The 14,063-nt window shown below is 34.7% G+C and overlaps 1 protein-coding gene across 3 annotated transcripts in view; it reads left to right on the top strand.

Moving 5' to 3' along the window:
* RABGAP1 (RAB GTPase activating protein 1) overlaps positions 1-14,063 on the top strand; it is a 164,886-nt gene that overhangs the window by 40,895 nt on the left and 109,928 nt on the right. For all 3 annotated transcript variants that reach the window (XR_005529630.1, XM_039239071.1, XM_039239072.1), the window contains 6 exons: positions 3,078-3,252; positions 3,833-3,990; positions 10,065-10,175; positions 10,803-10,869; positions 11,797-11,899; positions 12,821-12,990. Coding sequence is in view for 2 of the 3 variants with exons in the window: in XM_039239071.1 (XP_039095002.1) it covers positions 3,078-3,252; positions 3,833-3,990; positions 10,065-10,175; positions 10,803-10,869; positions 11,797-11,899; positions 12,821-12,990 (784 nt within the window). In the remaining variant the exon portion in view is untranslated. The remainder of the gene's footprint in view (positions 1-3,077; positions 3,253-3,832; positions 3,991-10,064; positions 10,176-10,802; positions 10,870-11,796; positions 11,900-12,820; positions 12,991-14,063) is intronic.

The following is a 14,063-nucleotide window of genomic DNA, read 5'->3' as shown; positions in this document are numbered from 1 at the left end:
GTTAGTCACTCATTAGAACAGTTTTTTATAGACAGTTTTTTATCGACTTTTCCCCACCCTAATTGTGTGTAGTACATTAAAAATTTAAATGTTTGGAGGATAATTGAAATATGTTGACCTGAAAGTATGCCTAACAAATTTATTTATATTTTCCCTGTTTCATCATACATACATTAGCTTGACACGTTAGTTCAATATGAAGTTTAATATTGAATCTAACCGAACATATTAGAATCAATAATAACAGAATCAACTTTTTTTAAATTTTATTTTTTAATATTTAATTATTTTTGAGAGAGAGAGACAAAGCGTGAGCTGGGAGAGGCAGAGACAGAGGGAGAAACAGAATCAGGAGCAGGCTCCAGGCTCCGAGCTGTCAGCACAGAGCCTGATGCGGGGCTCAAAGTCACAGACCACAGGATCATGACCTGAGCCAGATTTGGACACTTAAACAACTGAGCCACCCCAGCGCCCCTTTCTTCGATTAGTTTTATGTCTTGAATCTCTTTCCATATCAATAAATACAATTAAAAATTTTAATTTGTGATAGTATATGATACATTATTTAGAAATAACCAATCTTAAAAAAAAAAAAAAAAAAAAGAAATAACCAATCTTTGGAGCACCTATCTGGCTTAGTCGGTGGAGTGTGGAACTCTTGATCTTGGGATTGTGAGTTTGAGCCCTACGTTGGGTGTAGAGATTGCTTAAAAAAAAATCTAATCTTAAAAAAAAAATAAACCCAACAACCAGTCTTTTATATTATACGTGTTAGTGTTTTTTTTAAATAAAAAAGTTCTAATAATGGCTAATATTAAGCTTTTATTAAATGTGTACATAAGTGCTTTACCTATAATTTTCCTATAAATAGTTATGTTTGAGCTAAATATTTGCATGTTTGAAATTTCCTTAGGATAAATTCCTAGAAGTAGACTTACTGAGTCAAAGTTTTCCCCATTTTCATTGTTTTTGATACAATGCCAAATAGCCATCTAGAAATATTGAAGTGTTTTGTATTTTTATCAGCATTGTATGAGACTGTCTGTTTCTGTGCCCCCGGAAGCATTTTGGGTTTTACCTATGTAAAGTTGTAGTAGAGTTGTACCTATGTGTGGATACTAGTAAGTTACTTTACTTAATATTTAATATTCCATTCATTTGCGTGTGTCATTTTTCTTTTGAGTTTTTAAAGAACCATTGCACATAGACTCACAAATCCTACTTTTATTTGTTTTTATTAATGTGGAACTTTTTTTTTTAAATGTCTGTGAAACTTTCAATAGAATTTCTTCAGCTCTCATTTCCGTATGCTTCTCAGTAGTCATTGCCCAACTGAAGTTATACTTTGTTCTGATATATTTTAATTCTATAAATATTCAAAATCAATTTCTCTTGTCCTATGTTTTCAAAGTTTTTATCTTATCAAAGTGCCTTTGAATGTGAATTGGGTTTCCTTCCTATGTGTTTCTATTACACACAGGGACCCCTGGGGTTTCTCCATCCATGGCCCTGCCTATTCAGTGGTGAAATTGCAGTTTCTTTTCATTCCGTTCATATTTGTGTCCTCACTGTCCAAGGCAGAGCCTGGAATGTTGTATGTATCACAGAAGTATTTGTTGAACCAGTACATTTTTTGAATGAATGACACATCTTTGATTTTCATAGCAACATCCTTTGATTCTAGTAATTTTTTCGTAGATACTATCTTTTTGTAGGTATTAACGTTTTGTAGTCTCTCTTATTTGCCATGAATCAGAAGAACGTGTTTTGTTATGAGAAAGCACATCGGTTTTTTTTTTTAAGTTTATTGATTTATTTTGAGAGAGACAGGTGGCACAAGTGGAGGAGGGTCAAAGAGAGAGAATCCCAAGCAGGCTACGTACTGTCAGTGCAGAACCTGACATAGGGCTTGCACTCAAAAAACCTTGAGATTTTGACCTGAACTGAAACCCAAGAGTTGGACACCTAACCCTCTGAACTACCCAGGCAGTAACCCCAGCACATGTTTTTATTCCTTTTTAATGTTTATTTTTGAGAGAGAGGGAGATGGAGTGTGAGCAGGGGAGAGGCAAAGAAAGGGAGACACAGAATCCAAAGGTGACACAGAATCTGAGCTGTCATACAGAGCATGATATGTGGCTATTGAATCCCAGAACCATGAAATCATGACCTGAGCTGAAGTCGATCGCTTAACCAACTGAGCCATGCAGGCGCCCCAGTTTTTTATTCTTTAAAAAAAAATTTTTTTAATGTTCATTTATTTTTGAGAGACAGAGAGGAAGAGAGAGAGCGAGCAGGGGAGGAGCAGAGAGAGAGAGAGAGACACACAGAATCATAAGCAGGCTCCAGGCTCTGAGCTGTCAGCACAGAGTCCAACATGAGGCTTGAACTCAACGACCACAAGATCATGACCTGAGGCACAGTTGAACGTTTGACTGACTGAGCTACTCAGTGGCTCCAGGTTTTTAATTTTTATTTTATTTATTTATTTTTGAGAGAAAGATAGAGACAGAGTGTGGGCGGGGAGAGTGGGCAGGGGAGAAGACACAGAATCTGAAGCAGGCTTCAGGCTCTGAGCTGTCAGCAGAGAGCCCAACGTGGGACTCAGACTCCCAGAACGTGAGATCATAACCTGAGCCTAAGCTGGTTGCTCAACCGACTGAGCCACCCAGGCACCCCTATTTATTTTAAATGATAAAGCAAGACTAAGTCATTTTTTAGGAGGTAATGAGATGTACAGCTTTAATGATTCATTTTGGTAATCTGATTTACCCATTGATAAAGTCTTTATTTAGGTACAGAGTATATGAGAAACATGTACTTACTGTTTATATCTTTCTGATTGCTTCTCTAATGTATAAGAGTATATAGGTTTTAGTACCATGGAATTATGTAATTAATAACTTCAGTAGTCCACATATGACTTTATTTATCAAGACTTAAAATTAATATGATTAGAATACAAAAATGGTTTATATGATCTTAATAGAAAGTTGAGTCTTGAATCATGATATGGATACAGTAAAAATAGCCCATAATCCCTGTAAAATCTTTATATCTTTTTTTCCCCCAAACAGACTCTTAGATCCTCAGACAAACACTGAAATAGCAAACTACCCTATCTACAAAATCCTGTTCTGTGTCAGAGGACATGATGGAACTCCTGAGAGTGACTGTTTCGCTTTCACTGAAAGTCATTACAATGCAGAGCTCTTCAGAATACATGTCTTCCGGTGTGAAATACAAGAAGCTGTAAGTCCTTACCAGAACACTGTCTGCAAATGAAACTTTACCTGGACCCTCACTATGTTGACGTTATTGTTTGTTTATTATGGTCACTTAAAAGCCAGATGAAATTTTCTTCTAATGTTTTATTTGTTCCAGCCTGATTGGCTGAAATATAAAGAAACTAGAAGTTTGGGGAACCATAAGCTTCTTGCTGAGAGTGTCAGAGACCAGGGCTGCTTCTTGATTGGCTTAAGTAGGCATCTTGGTTTTAGCAGTGACACATTTCCAAACTGTTCTTTTAAAGTTAACTTGTAGGATTATTTTTATAATAAAGATATTCAGGTCGTCTCTAATAATTTAGAAAACTATTTTTCAGTTGAATTTCTCTTGTTTACAATCGTTTCTTTTTTAAAACCCCTTCTCTGGCCATTTAAATGTTATTTGCTTTCTAGGCCTAACAAGTTAAGATAACTTAGCAAAAGAAATCAATGGGGGAAAGATGAGTTACTCCTCCTCCCCACACATACACAAAGTAGATAACCTTCAGCTTTAATAAAAGTATTTTATTGTGATCACAGCCCATTTTCTAATACATCTGTTGTAGGTAAGCCGGATACTTTACAGTTTTGCCACTGCCTTCCGCCGTTCTGCCAAGCAGACCCCACTTTCAGCAACTCCTGCACCCCAAACTCCTGACAGTGACATCTTTACCTTCTCTGTGTCTTTAGAAATAAAAGAAGATGATGGTAAAGGCTATTTTAGGTAGAGTATTTTATTCTGTTTTTTTAAAGTATGTATTAAAATGCTATAACATTTGTGGTTCATGCATGTCACATTATATAACCTTCATAGTATAAAATAATTCCTTTTATAGGTAGAGTGTTTTATATTGTAAATGATAAAGAAGAAGAAATGGGCACATTTGCAGAGGAAAGATTTTTTATTATTAAATTAAAAAAAATTTTAATTCCAGTATAATTAATAAACAGTGTTATGTTTCAGATATACAATATATAAATTCAAAAATTATGTTTACTGTTCCTGTCAGTGCTCATCACAATAGGTTAATTCCCTTCACCTATTTCACCCATTCCCAGTCTCCACCCACACCCTGCTGCCAGCCACCACCCCTCTTGGTCACTGTTGTTTTGTTCTCTATAGTCAAGAGTCTGATCTTTGTTTGTTGCTTTTTTTTCTTTGTTTTGTTTCTTAAATTCCACATAGGAGTGAAATCATATGGTATTTTTCTTTCTCTAATTATGGAAGCAGTCCAAGGGTCTATCAGTAGGTGAATGGATAACGAAGAGGTGGTGGATATATATGTACATATACACACATATAATGTTATACATACATGCATACATATGAAGTGATATATATATGTATACATACACACACATATATATGTGTATATATATAATGGAATAGTACTCAGCCATAAAAAGAATGAGATCTTGCCATTTGTAGCAACATAGATGGATCTAGAGTGTATAAAGCTAAGTGAAATCAGTCAGAGAAAGACTGATTTCTTTCTATTCATTGTTTTTTTTTTTTGGCTGAGTAATATACCCTGGAATGAGTATGTGTGTATTGTGTATGTATTTGTGTAAATATTCAGTAGTGGAATTACTGGATTATTGGTAATTCGATTTTTAATTTTTTGAGGAACCTCCATACTGTTTTCCTTAGTGGATGTACTGGTTTGCATTCCCACAAACCATTCACAAGTGTTCCTTTTTCTCCACATCCTCGCCAACACTTGTTATTTCTTGTCTTTTTTGACACGTGTGAGATGATACCTCATTGTGGTTTTGATTTGCATTTCCCTGACAATTAGTTATGGTGAGCATCTTGTCATGTGTTTGTTAGCCATCTGTATGTCATTTTTTTTCATGTCTTCTACCTATTTTTAAATTGTATTATTAGTTTTTTGGGTGTCGAGTTGTTGAAGTTCTTTATGTATTTTGGATACTAACCCTTTATTGGATATGTCAGTTGCAAGTATCTTCTCTAGTTTAGGAGTTTGTCTTTTAGTTTTGTTGATTGTTTCCTTTGCTGTGCAGAAGCTTTTTATTTTGATATAGTACCAATAGTTTGTTTTTGCTTTTGTTTCCCTTGCCTCAGGAGACATCTAGAAAAATGTTGCTATGACCAATGTCAGAGAAGTTATTGCCTGTGCTCTCATCTAGGATTTCTATGGTTTTAGGTCTCACATTTAGATTTTTAATACATTTTGACTTTGTTTATGGTATAAGAAAGTGGTCCAGTTTCAGTCTTTTGCATGTTGCTGTCCAGTTTTCCCAGCACCATTTGTTGAAGAGACTTTTTCCCGTTGTATATTCATTCCTCCTTTGTCAAAGATTAATTGACCATATAATTGTGGGTTTATTTCTGGGCTCTCTATTCTGTTTCATTGATCTATGTGCCTGTTTTTGTGCCAGTACCACACTGTTTTGCTTACTACAGTTTATAGTGTATCTTGAAATCTGGGATTGTGATACCTTCACTTTTGTTCTTTTTCCTTTTTTTAAATGTTTATTTTGGGAGAGCGAGAGCACGTGCATGTGAGTGGGGGTCAGAGCAGAGAGAAAGTGTCCCAAGCAGATCCCAAGTAGATTGAGCAGGGCTTGATTTCAGGAATCGTGAGATCATGACCTGAGCTGAAATCAAGAGGCAGACGCTTAACCAACTGAGCCACCCAGGCACCCCTTGTTTTTGTTTTTCAAGATTGCTTTGGCTATTCAGAGTCTGTTGTAATGCTAAACAAAATTTAGGATTAATTTTTCTAGTTCTGTGAAAAATGTTTGTATTTTGGTAGAGACTGAATTAAATCTGTAGATTGCTCTGGGCAATATGGATGTGTTAAAATTTGTTCTCCCAGTCCATGAGCATAGAATATCTTTCCATTTATTTGTGTTGTCTTTAGAGTACAGGGCTTTCACCTCTTTAGTTAAGTTTATTCTTAGGTATTTTGTTATTTTTGGTGCAGTTGTAAATCAGACTGTTCTCTTAATTTCGCTTTTCCAGAGGCAATATTTGAAGAATTTTGAAGCTATTAAAAAAATTTTTTCATGTGGGAAAATATGTCCTGTTACCATGTTCTTTTAGACTCAGAATAATTGGCTGACAGGTGATGTGAAATATGACAGAAGCTAAGCCTGCTGGATTTGTAGCTGCTTTTGTTTTGCTGGGTGTTTTGGAGTTGTTGGCTGGTTAATTTGTTTTAATAATCTAAAGATCTTAAGGCTGTTGAAATCAAATTTTACCATTATAGTTTATCTGAACACATTGGAAGGGGAGAAATGAAGTGTGTGTGTCTGAAGTTTTAACCTTGTAGATAGGGTCAGAAATAACTGGCTTGGGTTTTTAGGTAAAGTGATACTTCTTGAGCAGTGAAAAGAACTCTGGAACAGAAGTAAAAACTTAGGTTTAGTTTAATTATTGTTACTGTTAACACTGTGACCTTTTCTAAGTTTCTTTATATCTCCTAGAAGTAGTTACCTTATATATAAAATGAGGTGGCTGTACTCAAAAGTCCTTTCTAACTTTAAAATACTGTGGTCACAAGATGATTGATTTTCTTCCCCCCCTACATAACCTGTATCACACACTGAGTGCTTCCTGGATCATAATTGTTAGTTGGATATTAAAGTCTTTTTCCTCCTTGACTACCTCATAAAATGGGTAAAATGGAATTACATCAAAATATGAATGATTTCTACTATTTTGCTTTTAAGTTAGAAAGCACAATGGCTGGTTTATTTGTTTGAACAACTGATGACTCTTGGTCTCCCTGCAGACTTTTTGAATTATCCTGCCATCTGGTGGCAAGTTTAGTGTAGTGCAGCCTCAACTTTGATTTGTTCACTGAAGTATGAGACTTTGTTGTGGTCTCTGCTCTGACATCAGCTGTATTTCTGTTCTCACAGCAACAGTGGCATGTGCTGCTTCCCACAGAATGCATACCTAACCTAGGAAGTGGAGATTATAATCTACGAACTCTGTAATAGTTATTTTCCATTTTAAGGAACAAAATTTTCTTTAAGCTTCATTTTTTTCATTAGTAAAGATATTTATGTAGATCCTGTTTATAAATTTCAGTTACAAATAAAAACAATTTCTAAGCTCTCTCAGAAGCACTAGGATAGTTTTCTTCCTTCTGAACTCAGGCATGTTCAAGGTAAATCAGCCATCCCTGTTCCATTAATTCACCCTCCTACCAAGGAAATGCTATATGGAAAATCCCTGGTTGGTTGTTTTGCTCTTTGCATTTGTTAGGACTTTGTTCTTTTTTTGTTAACATGATTTTACTGAATTTGTAGTTTATAGTAGAAAAGAGTATTGTGTAGCCTTATTATAATTGACTTGTTGAAAAGTTTTTATCAGATTGAACTTGCTAAAAGCGTTTTTTTAAACCAATCGTTCTGTAATATCTACAGAATTTATCTACAGAAATAATCACTGAGGTACAGAGAAAATTATCAACATGGTTGCTCTCCTTAACACTATAATAACATAACACTATAATAACAAAACTAAAAAGTGGAAAGTGAATGTTGACCGAAATAGCATGATTAAAATATGATGCATTTCACAATATTAGGTATTGAAACATTATGTTATACACCTCAAGTTAATATAACGTAAGTCAATTATAGTTCACTAAAAACATAATACAGTGGTGCACTCATATTCTTTAGCACCTATCCAAAAAATAACAGCATGTATAAGTAACCATAGCACAATATAGATTGTGGTTATACTGTAACATAAATATAAAGTGCTGTGGCAAGAATTAATGCTCTTCTTTTTGTCCCTGATAATGTATACTTCTTACATTAATTAAAATTAGAAACCTACTTTCAATTTAGCCCTTGGGAAAATGGAGCATTTTCGTTTATACCATTCAAAGCACTTTTTGGTCTTATTTAATGTGCCACATAACTGTATTAGATATGCTGAATATTTGCTATTTTCTTGTTTTATAGGTAAAGAAACCCAGAGAAATTAAACCTGGACCTCAGTATTGTAATTTGTACAGTAGGAAGTAAATGTAAAATTATTTGGGTGGATCCATTCAATGATACAATGACAGTACTAGAAGTACAATCCAGGGGCACCTGGGTGGCTCAGTCAGTTAAGCTACTCACTCGGCTCAGGTCATGATCTTGGGGTTCACAAGTTAGAGCCCCACGTCCAGCTGACAGCTCAGAGCCTGCTTTGGATTCTGTGACTCTCTCTACCCTGTCCTTGCTTGTGCTTGCTCTCCCTTGCCCTCTCTTTCCTTCTCTCTCTCAAAAATAAACCAAAAAAGGGGCGCCTGGGTGGCTTAGTTGGTTAAGCGTCCGACTTTCGCTTGGGTCATGATCTCACGGTTCGTGAGTTCGAGCCCCGCGTCGGGCTCTGTGCTGACTGCCAGCTCAGAGCCTGGAGCCTGTTTCAAAGTCTGTGACTCCCTCTCTCTCTGACCCTCCCCTGCTCACACTGTCTCTCTCTCTCTCTCTCCTAGAAATAAATAAAACATTAAAAAAACAAAACAAAACAAAAAAAACAAAAAAAAGGAAGAAATCTAATCTAGAGTCCCTGACAGCAATGAAATGAACTTCCACTGTTTAACAGTCTCCACTCTGCTTCCTGTTAATATAGTTTTTCCTTGCATTTCAGCCTTCGGACACCAGAGACAACTTTATATCTTTTGTCTTTTTAAATATTGCCAAGAAATGAGATTAAATTTATTTCTAGGTCATCATGCACAGAACATAAAGACTAGTGTATCTGCTATCAGTTGAAAATTGAGACCTGTCTGTATCCTTATAGATGAAAATTCTATCAGCTACAAGTATTTAACAGTTTGGTATAGAGTTTCTCTTTGCAGATGTTTGTCATTTCTAGACTCTTTTGCTAAGATTCTTTGATTTTCTAATCTCAGTTTCATGGAGTGTTTTTGAGTTCGTTACTATGTAAGTGCAGATGGTCTTCAAACTAATTTTATTTCTTCAGAGCCACTTTTTTCTGAGTAGGTACTCAGAACTCTCATGTAGCCTTTTCTAGTATCTTCTAATGGTTCTGCTGCCATTTTTAAAAAATTGTATAGCACTACAACATAATTTATATTTGCTGCATGTTGGCTGATTGCCATAGGCACATGTTTGCCTTTGAGAACAAAGGAGCTAGTGCAAGTAGTATGTGGGAGAGTAGGAGATTATTTTGGTAAACTCTAATTTTAAGAACATTTTCAATTTTTTTCTTAAGGTAATGTTTAACTATATTATTAGTATTTTTTATAATGACTGCACAGGTTTACAGTGTTATTACTGCTTAAGGGAAGTGTTAGGCAACGGCTTATTTTTTGGCCATATCTTCCTTATCTCTTGTTATTTTTTGAAGGCAACTTGTTTTGAAATTCAGAAGCTCCATAATTAGGTATTTTTCTTTATTATATATTTAAACAAATAAGGCACTAATTATTTGTAAAAAAAAAAAAACCTGTCTAAATTGAAACGAAAGAAAACTAATGTTTTTTTGAGTGTCTGTGCTAGATGCTATGCTAAGTGCTTTGCAAATATCTAACTTAATTTTTTCAGCAACAGAAATTAAAAAACTAAAGCCACATTTTAGGGAGCATAAGAGTGTTTTTTCTAGCTTATATAAATTGTTCAGTGGATTATATACAGTAATGGTAATACTTTCACATTAAGAGGCAGATGAGGAGTTTTAAATTTCTTTTATGATTTGAAAACCAGGCACAGAAAAGAATCTTAGATTCAAGAGAAGCTGTTCTAGTATATGTCATAAGAAAATACTTCGCAAAATTAATGAAACATGTTGTTCTACAGTGCAGTTCCTAAAGAGAAGGACAGACAATGCTTTAAACTTCGCCAAGGAACTGATAAAAAGATAGTCATCTATGTGCAACAAACAACTAATAAAGAACTTGCCATTGAAAGGTAAACATTTTTAGTAATTCAACTTAAATATAAATTCATTTTTATAAATTTAGTGGAGTAACCATATACTGTATTCAGAAATGTATTTGCAGGGTGCCTGGGTGGCTCAGTCGGTTGAACATCCAACTGTTGAGTTTGGCTCAGGTCATGATCCCAGGGTCGTGGGATTGAGCCCCATGCTAGGCTCTGTGCTGAACATGGAGCCTGGTCAAGATTTTCTCTCTCTTTCTCTCTCCCTCCCTCCCCGCCCCTCTCCTCTGTTCTCTCTCTGTGTCTGTAAAAAAAAAAAAAAAAAAAAACCCTTGAATATATATATATTCTCTTATATATATGAAAAATGTGTTGTTCTCTGGGGGATTCTTTTGGTTATTGAAGTGAATACTTAATTCACTTCGAATTACCTCCCATAAATCTGCAGTTCATAAACTGACTTCAGCTATGTGATAATAAAAGCCAAACAGAATTTGTTATGTAAATTAAAGAAGTAAAGATTATTTGGGCAGTAGAAATTCTTTAATAATTTTAATGTGCCTTTTATCCATCAAGAAGAATTTTAAGTGACCTAATGTAAGCATCTTTGTGTTATTTTTTTCCCCCAAATTTATGTCTCTTCTCTTTTATTGGCAGGTGTTTTGGTCTTCTCCTTAGCCCAGGAAAAGATGTACGAAATAGTGACATGCACTTGTTGGATCTGGTAAGGATTGCTTTTTTTTTTTTTTTTTAAGGTAAGACACTATTTCCTTGATAAAGTTTTCACTTTATATCTCAGCCTGAATTTGATGTTAAAGCTTGTTTATGAAGGTGTTCTTGTGAGCTATATTAGCAGTAAACAAAAATAAGGGAATTTCCTTATTTCTGAATTGCTATTTACTAATCTGGTCTTAGACCCAGTTAGTCTTAGCCTTGGTTTCTTGACTGTGTAATAGTGAATAATCCTTGTTTATAATTTAGAGTTTAAGTGGGAATCAGAGAAAATTTGCGAGAGAAATATTTACAAACTATCATGAGTTTTAAAAAAGTCAGTGGTATTAGTATTGTTGCTTTCATTTGAAAATCTTTATTTTCAAAACTAAAATTTATGTGATAATTATTCACTTGACAGAAGAATTCAACATTGATTTAGGTGGTAAGTTTCTCTGATGTTTGTACAATTTGGTATGATTTACAAGCATTTAGAACTTTTAAGGAACAATTACATAAATAATTTGCACATCTTTAATTTTAACTGTAATTAGTCTCATTCACATATATTTCTACCTTTAAAAAATTTATTTTTTTAGTGTTTATTTATTTTTGAGAGAGAAACAGAGTGTCAGCAGGGGAGGAGCAGAGAGAGAGAGGGAGACGCAGAATCTGAAGTAGGCTCCAGGCTCTGAGCAGTCAGCACAGAGCCCAATGCAGGTCTCAAACCCACAGAAGGACTGCAAGATCATGACCTGAGCTGAAGTCGGACATCCAGCTGACTGAGCCACCCAGGCACCTCTATATCTACCTTTTTTAAGAAATCTGGCCCTCTTACATATTCTTATGTTTCTGCAACTTCTCTGTTTTTTAAAGGCAGCAAAATGGGAGTTAGCAGTTCACTTATTTTGGCATTAATGTTTGTTTTTATTTTCTTCAGGAATCTATGGGCAAAAGTTCGGATGGAAAGTCCTATGTCATCACTGGGAGCTGGAATCCAAAATCTCTGCCTTTTCAAGTTGTAAATGAAGAAACTCCTAAAGGTGATACAGATTTGACATCTGTGACAGACATCATGAACATGAATTTTAGTCCCAAGAAGATACCCAAACCTTAGGACCACTTATTTCACAAATATCCAGTGTTTTTTAAATTGTAGTGAAACCAAAGAATTTGTATATGTCTTTGAGGTTGTCATGAAATTCGACTGTAAACAAAGTATCATTTTTTCCCACTTATTTTCCCTTCCTCTCTCTTAATTTTTCCCTTTCCTACTTCCTTTTCTACTTAACATATTTATTTGTATACAAAATTCTACATTTTATATATTTTTGTAGAGATAATATATGCACATATAGTTAAAAATTAAAAGGATATATAAGGAAAAGTAAAAGTCTGCCATGATCCTCAGGGGCCCTGCCCCAAGGATACTTCTGTGACCAATTTTTTATGTAGATTTTCAGATACCTTGTGCTCTAGGTATTTCATCCTCTTCATGAATGTCATTTAGTGGCTGCAAAATATTCTATCCTGAAAATGTAACATTATTTGCTTAATTAGTGCCTCTTATTGAGGATTCATTTTTCCCCCTTCATTTTTTCTTGTTACAGCACTGTAGATAAGTTGATAAATCAACCAAGATTTTAAAAATTGAGAATTCCCAGTGTGGGTAAGAGTGGCATGTAGAGGCTGTATGCCGCTTTTACAAAACAATCTAACAGTGTGTTTCATAAACTTTATATAATGCTGTCACTAATTCCAAGGAGTCTACCCAAGCAAAGAATTCTCAGTACAGAAAAAGAATTTTCAAAACAGCAACTTATCTGATTATTTTAGATTTTTATTTAATTAATGGATTACCTTAAGGTATCTTGAAAGTTTGTGACAGAAGTAATTAATTTAACAATAATTGTATGAGCAAATATATTTCCATTTTTTTATTTGCTTCTCCCCTCTCTCTCTAGATAAAGTGCTGTTTATGACCACAGCTGTTGATTTGGTAATAACAGAAGTACAGGAGCCTGTTCGATTTCTCATAGAGACAAAAGTCCGTGTTTGCTCACCTAATGAGAGATTATTCTGGCCCTTCAGCAAACGTAGTACTACTGAAAATTTCTTTTTGAAACTAAAACAGGTACTATTCTTTTCTATAAATATGGGAAGGGAGTAGATAAGAAAGGAAAAACTGTTTTTGAGGCTGATTTATCGTTAAGCTGTCACTTAGATCTTTAAACAGTCACATGTATTGTAAATATATTAAGAGGAAGAATTGTCTTATATTTTTACCCATCTATTTATCATTTTTGTTGCTCTTCATTTCTTCCTAAAGAGCCAAATTTCTTTCTTATTTCACATGCCTTCATTCCAAAGATCTTACTTTAGCATTTCTTTTAGTGCTGATCTACTAAAGACATAACTCTTTATGGAACTTTTTTTTTTTAAAATTCTGAACTTAGTTAACATACAGGGTAGTCTTGGCTTTAAGAGTAGAACCCAGTGAGTGATTCATCACTTACATATAACACCCAGTGCTCATCTCAATAAGTGCCCTCCTTAATACCCATCGCCCATTTTCCCCACCAACCCTCAGTTTATTCTGTATTTAATAGTCTCTTATGGTTTGCCCCCTCTCTGTTTTTATCTTATTTTTCCTTTCCTTCCTCTATGATCATCTGTTAAGTTTCTCACATTCCACATGAGTAAAATCATGTGATACCTGTCTTTCTCTGACTGACTTATTTTGCTTAGGATAATACCCTTCAGTTCCAACCACATTGTCACAAATGGCAAGATTTCATAGAGAACTTCTTTATCTGAAAATGTTTTATTTTCACTTTCATTCCAGTGGGATATTTTCACTGGCTGTAGGATTCTGGGTTGACTTTTTTTTTCCCCCAGCACTGTGAAGGTGTCATCCCACCATCTTCTGGCTTTCATTGTTTTTGATGTGAAGTCAGAACACATTTATATTGTTCCTCTGTTTGTAATGAGTCATTTATTCTGGCTGCTTTCAAGGTTAGTTTTTCTCTTTGGTTTCCAGACATTTAAATATGATATATCTAGGTATGTTATTCTTATTTTCCTTGAGATTTGCTGAGCTTTTTGAATTTTTAAATTTATGTTTTATTTTGTTTACCAGTTTTGAGGGAAATCTAGTCTTTGCACCTTTTTTCCTACCTCATCTCTCTTTTCTATCAGAGGATTCAA

Source organism: Hyaena hyaena, unplaced genomic scaffold (genome assembly GCF_003009895.1).
Source record: "Hyaena hyaena isolate Hyena2069 unplaced genomic scaffold, ASM300989v1 scaffold_151, whole genome shotgun sequence".
NCBI lineage: Eukaryota > Metazoa > Chordata > Mammalia > Carnivora > Hyaenidae > Hyaena > Hyaena hyaena.
Note: the sequence above shows the minus strand (reverse complement) of the source record. Positions and strands in the feature narration are given on the sequence as shown.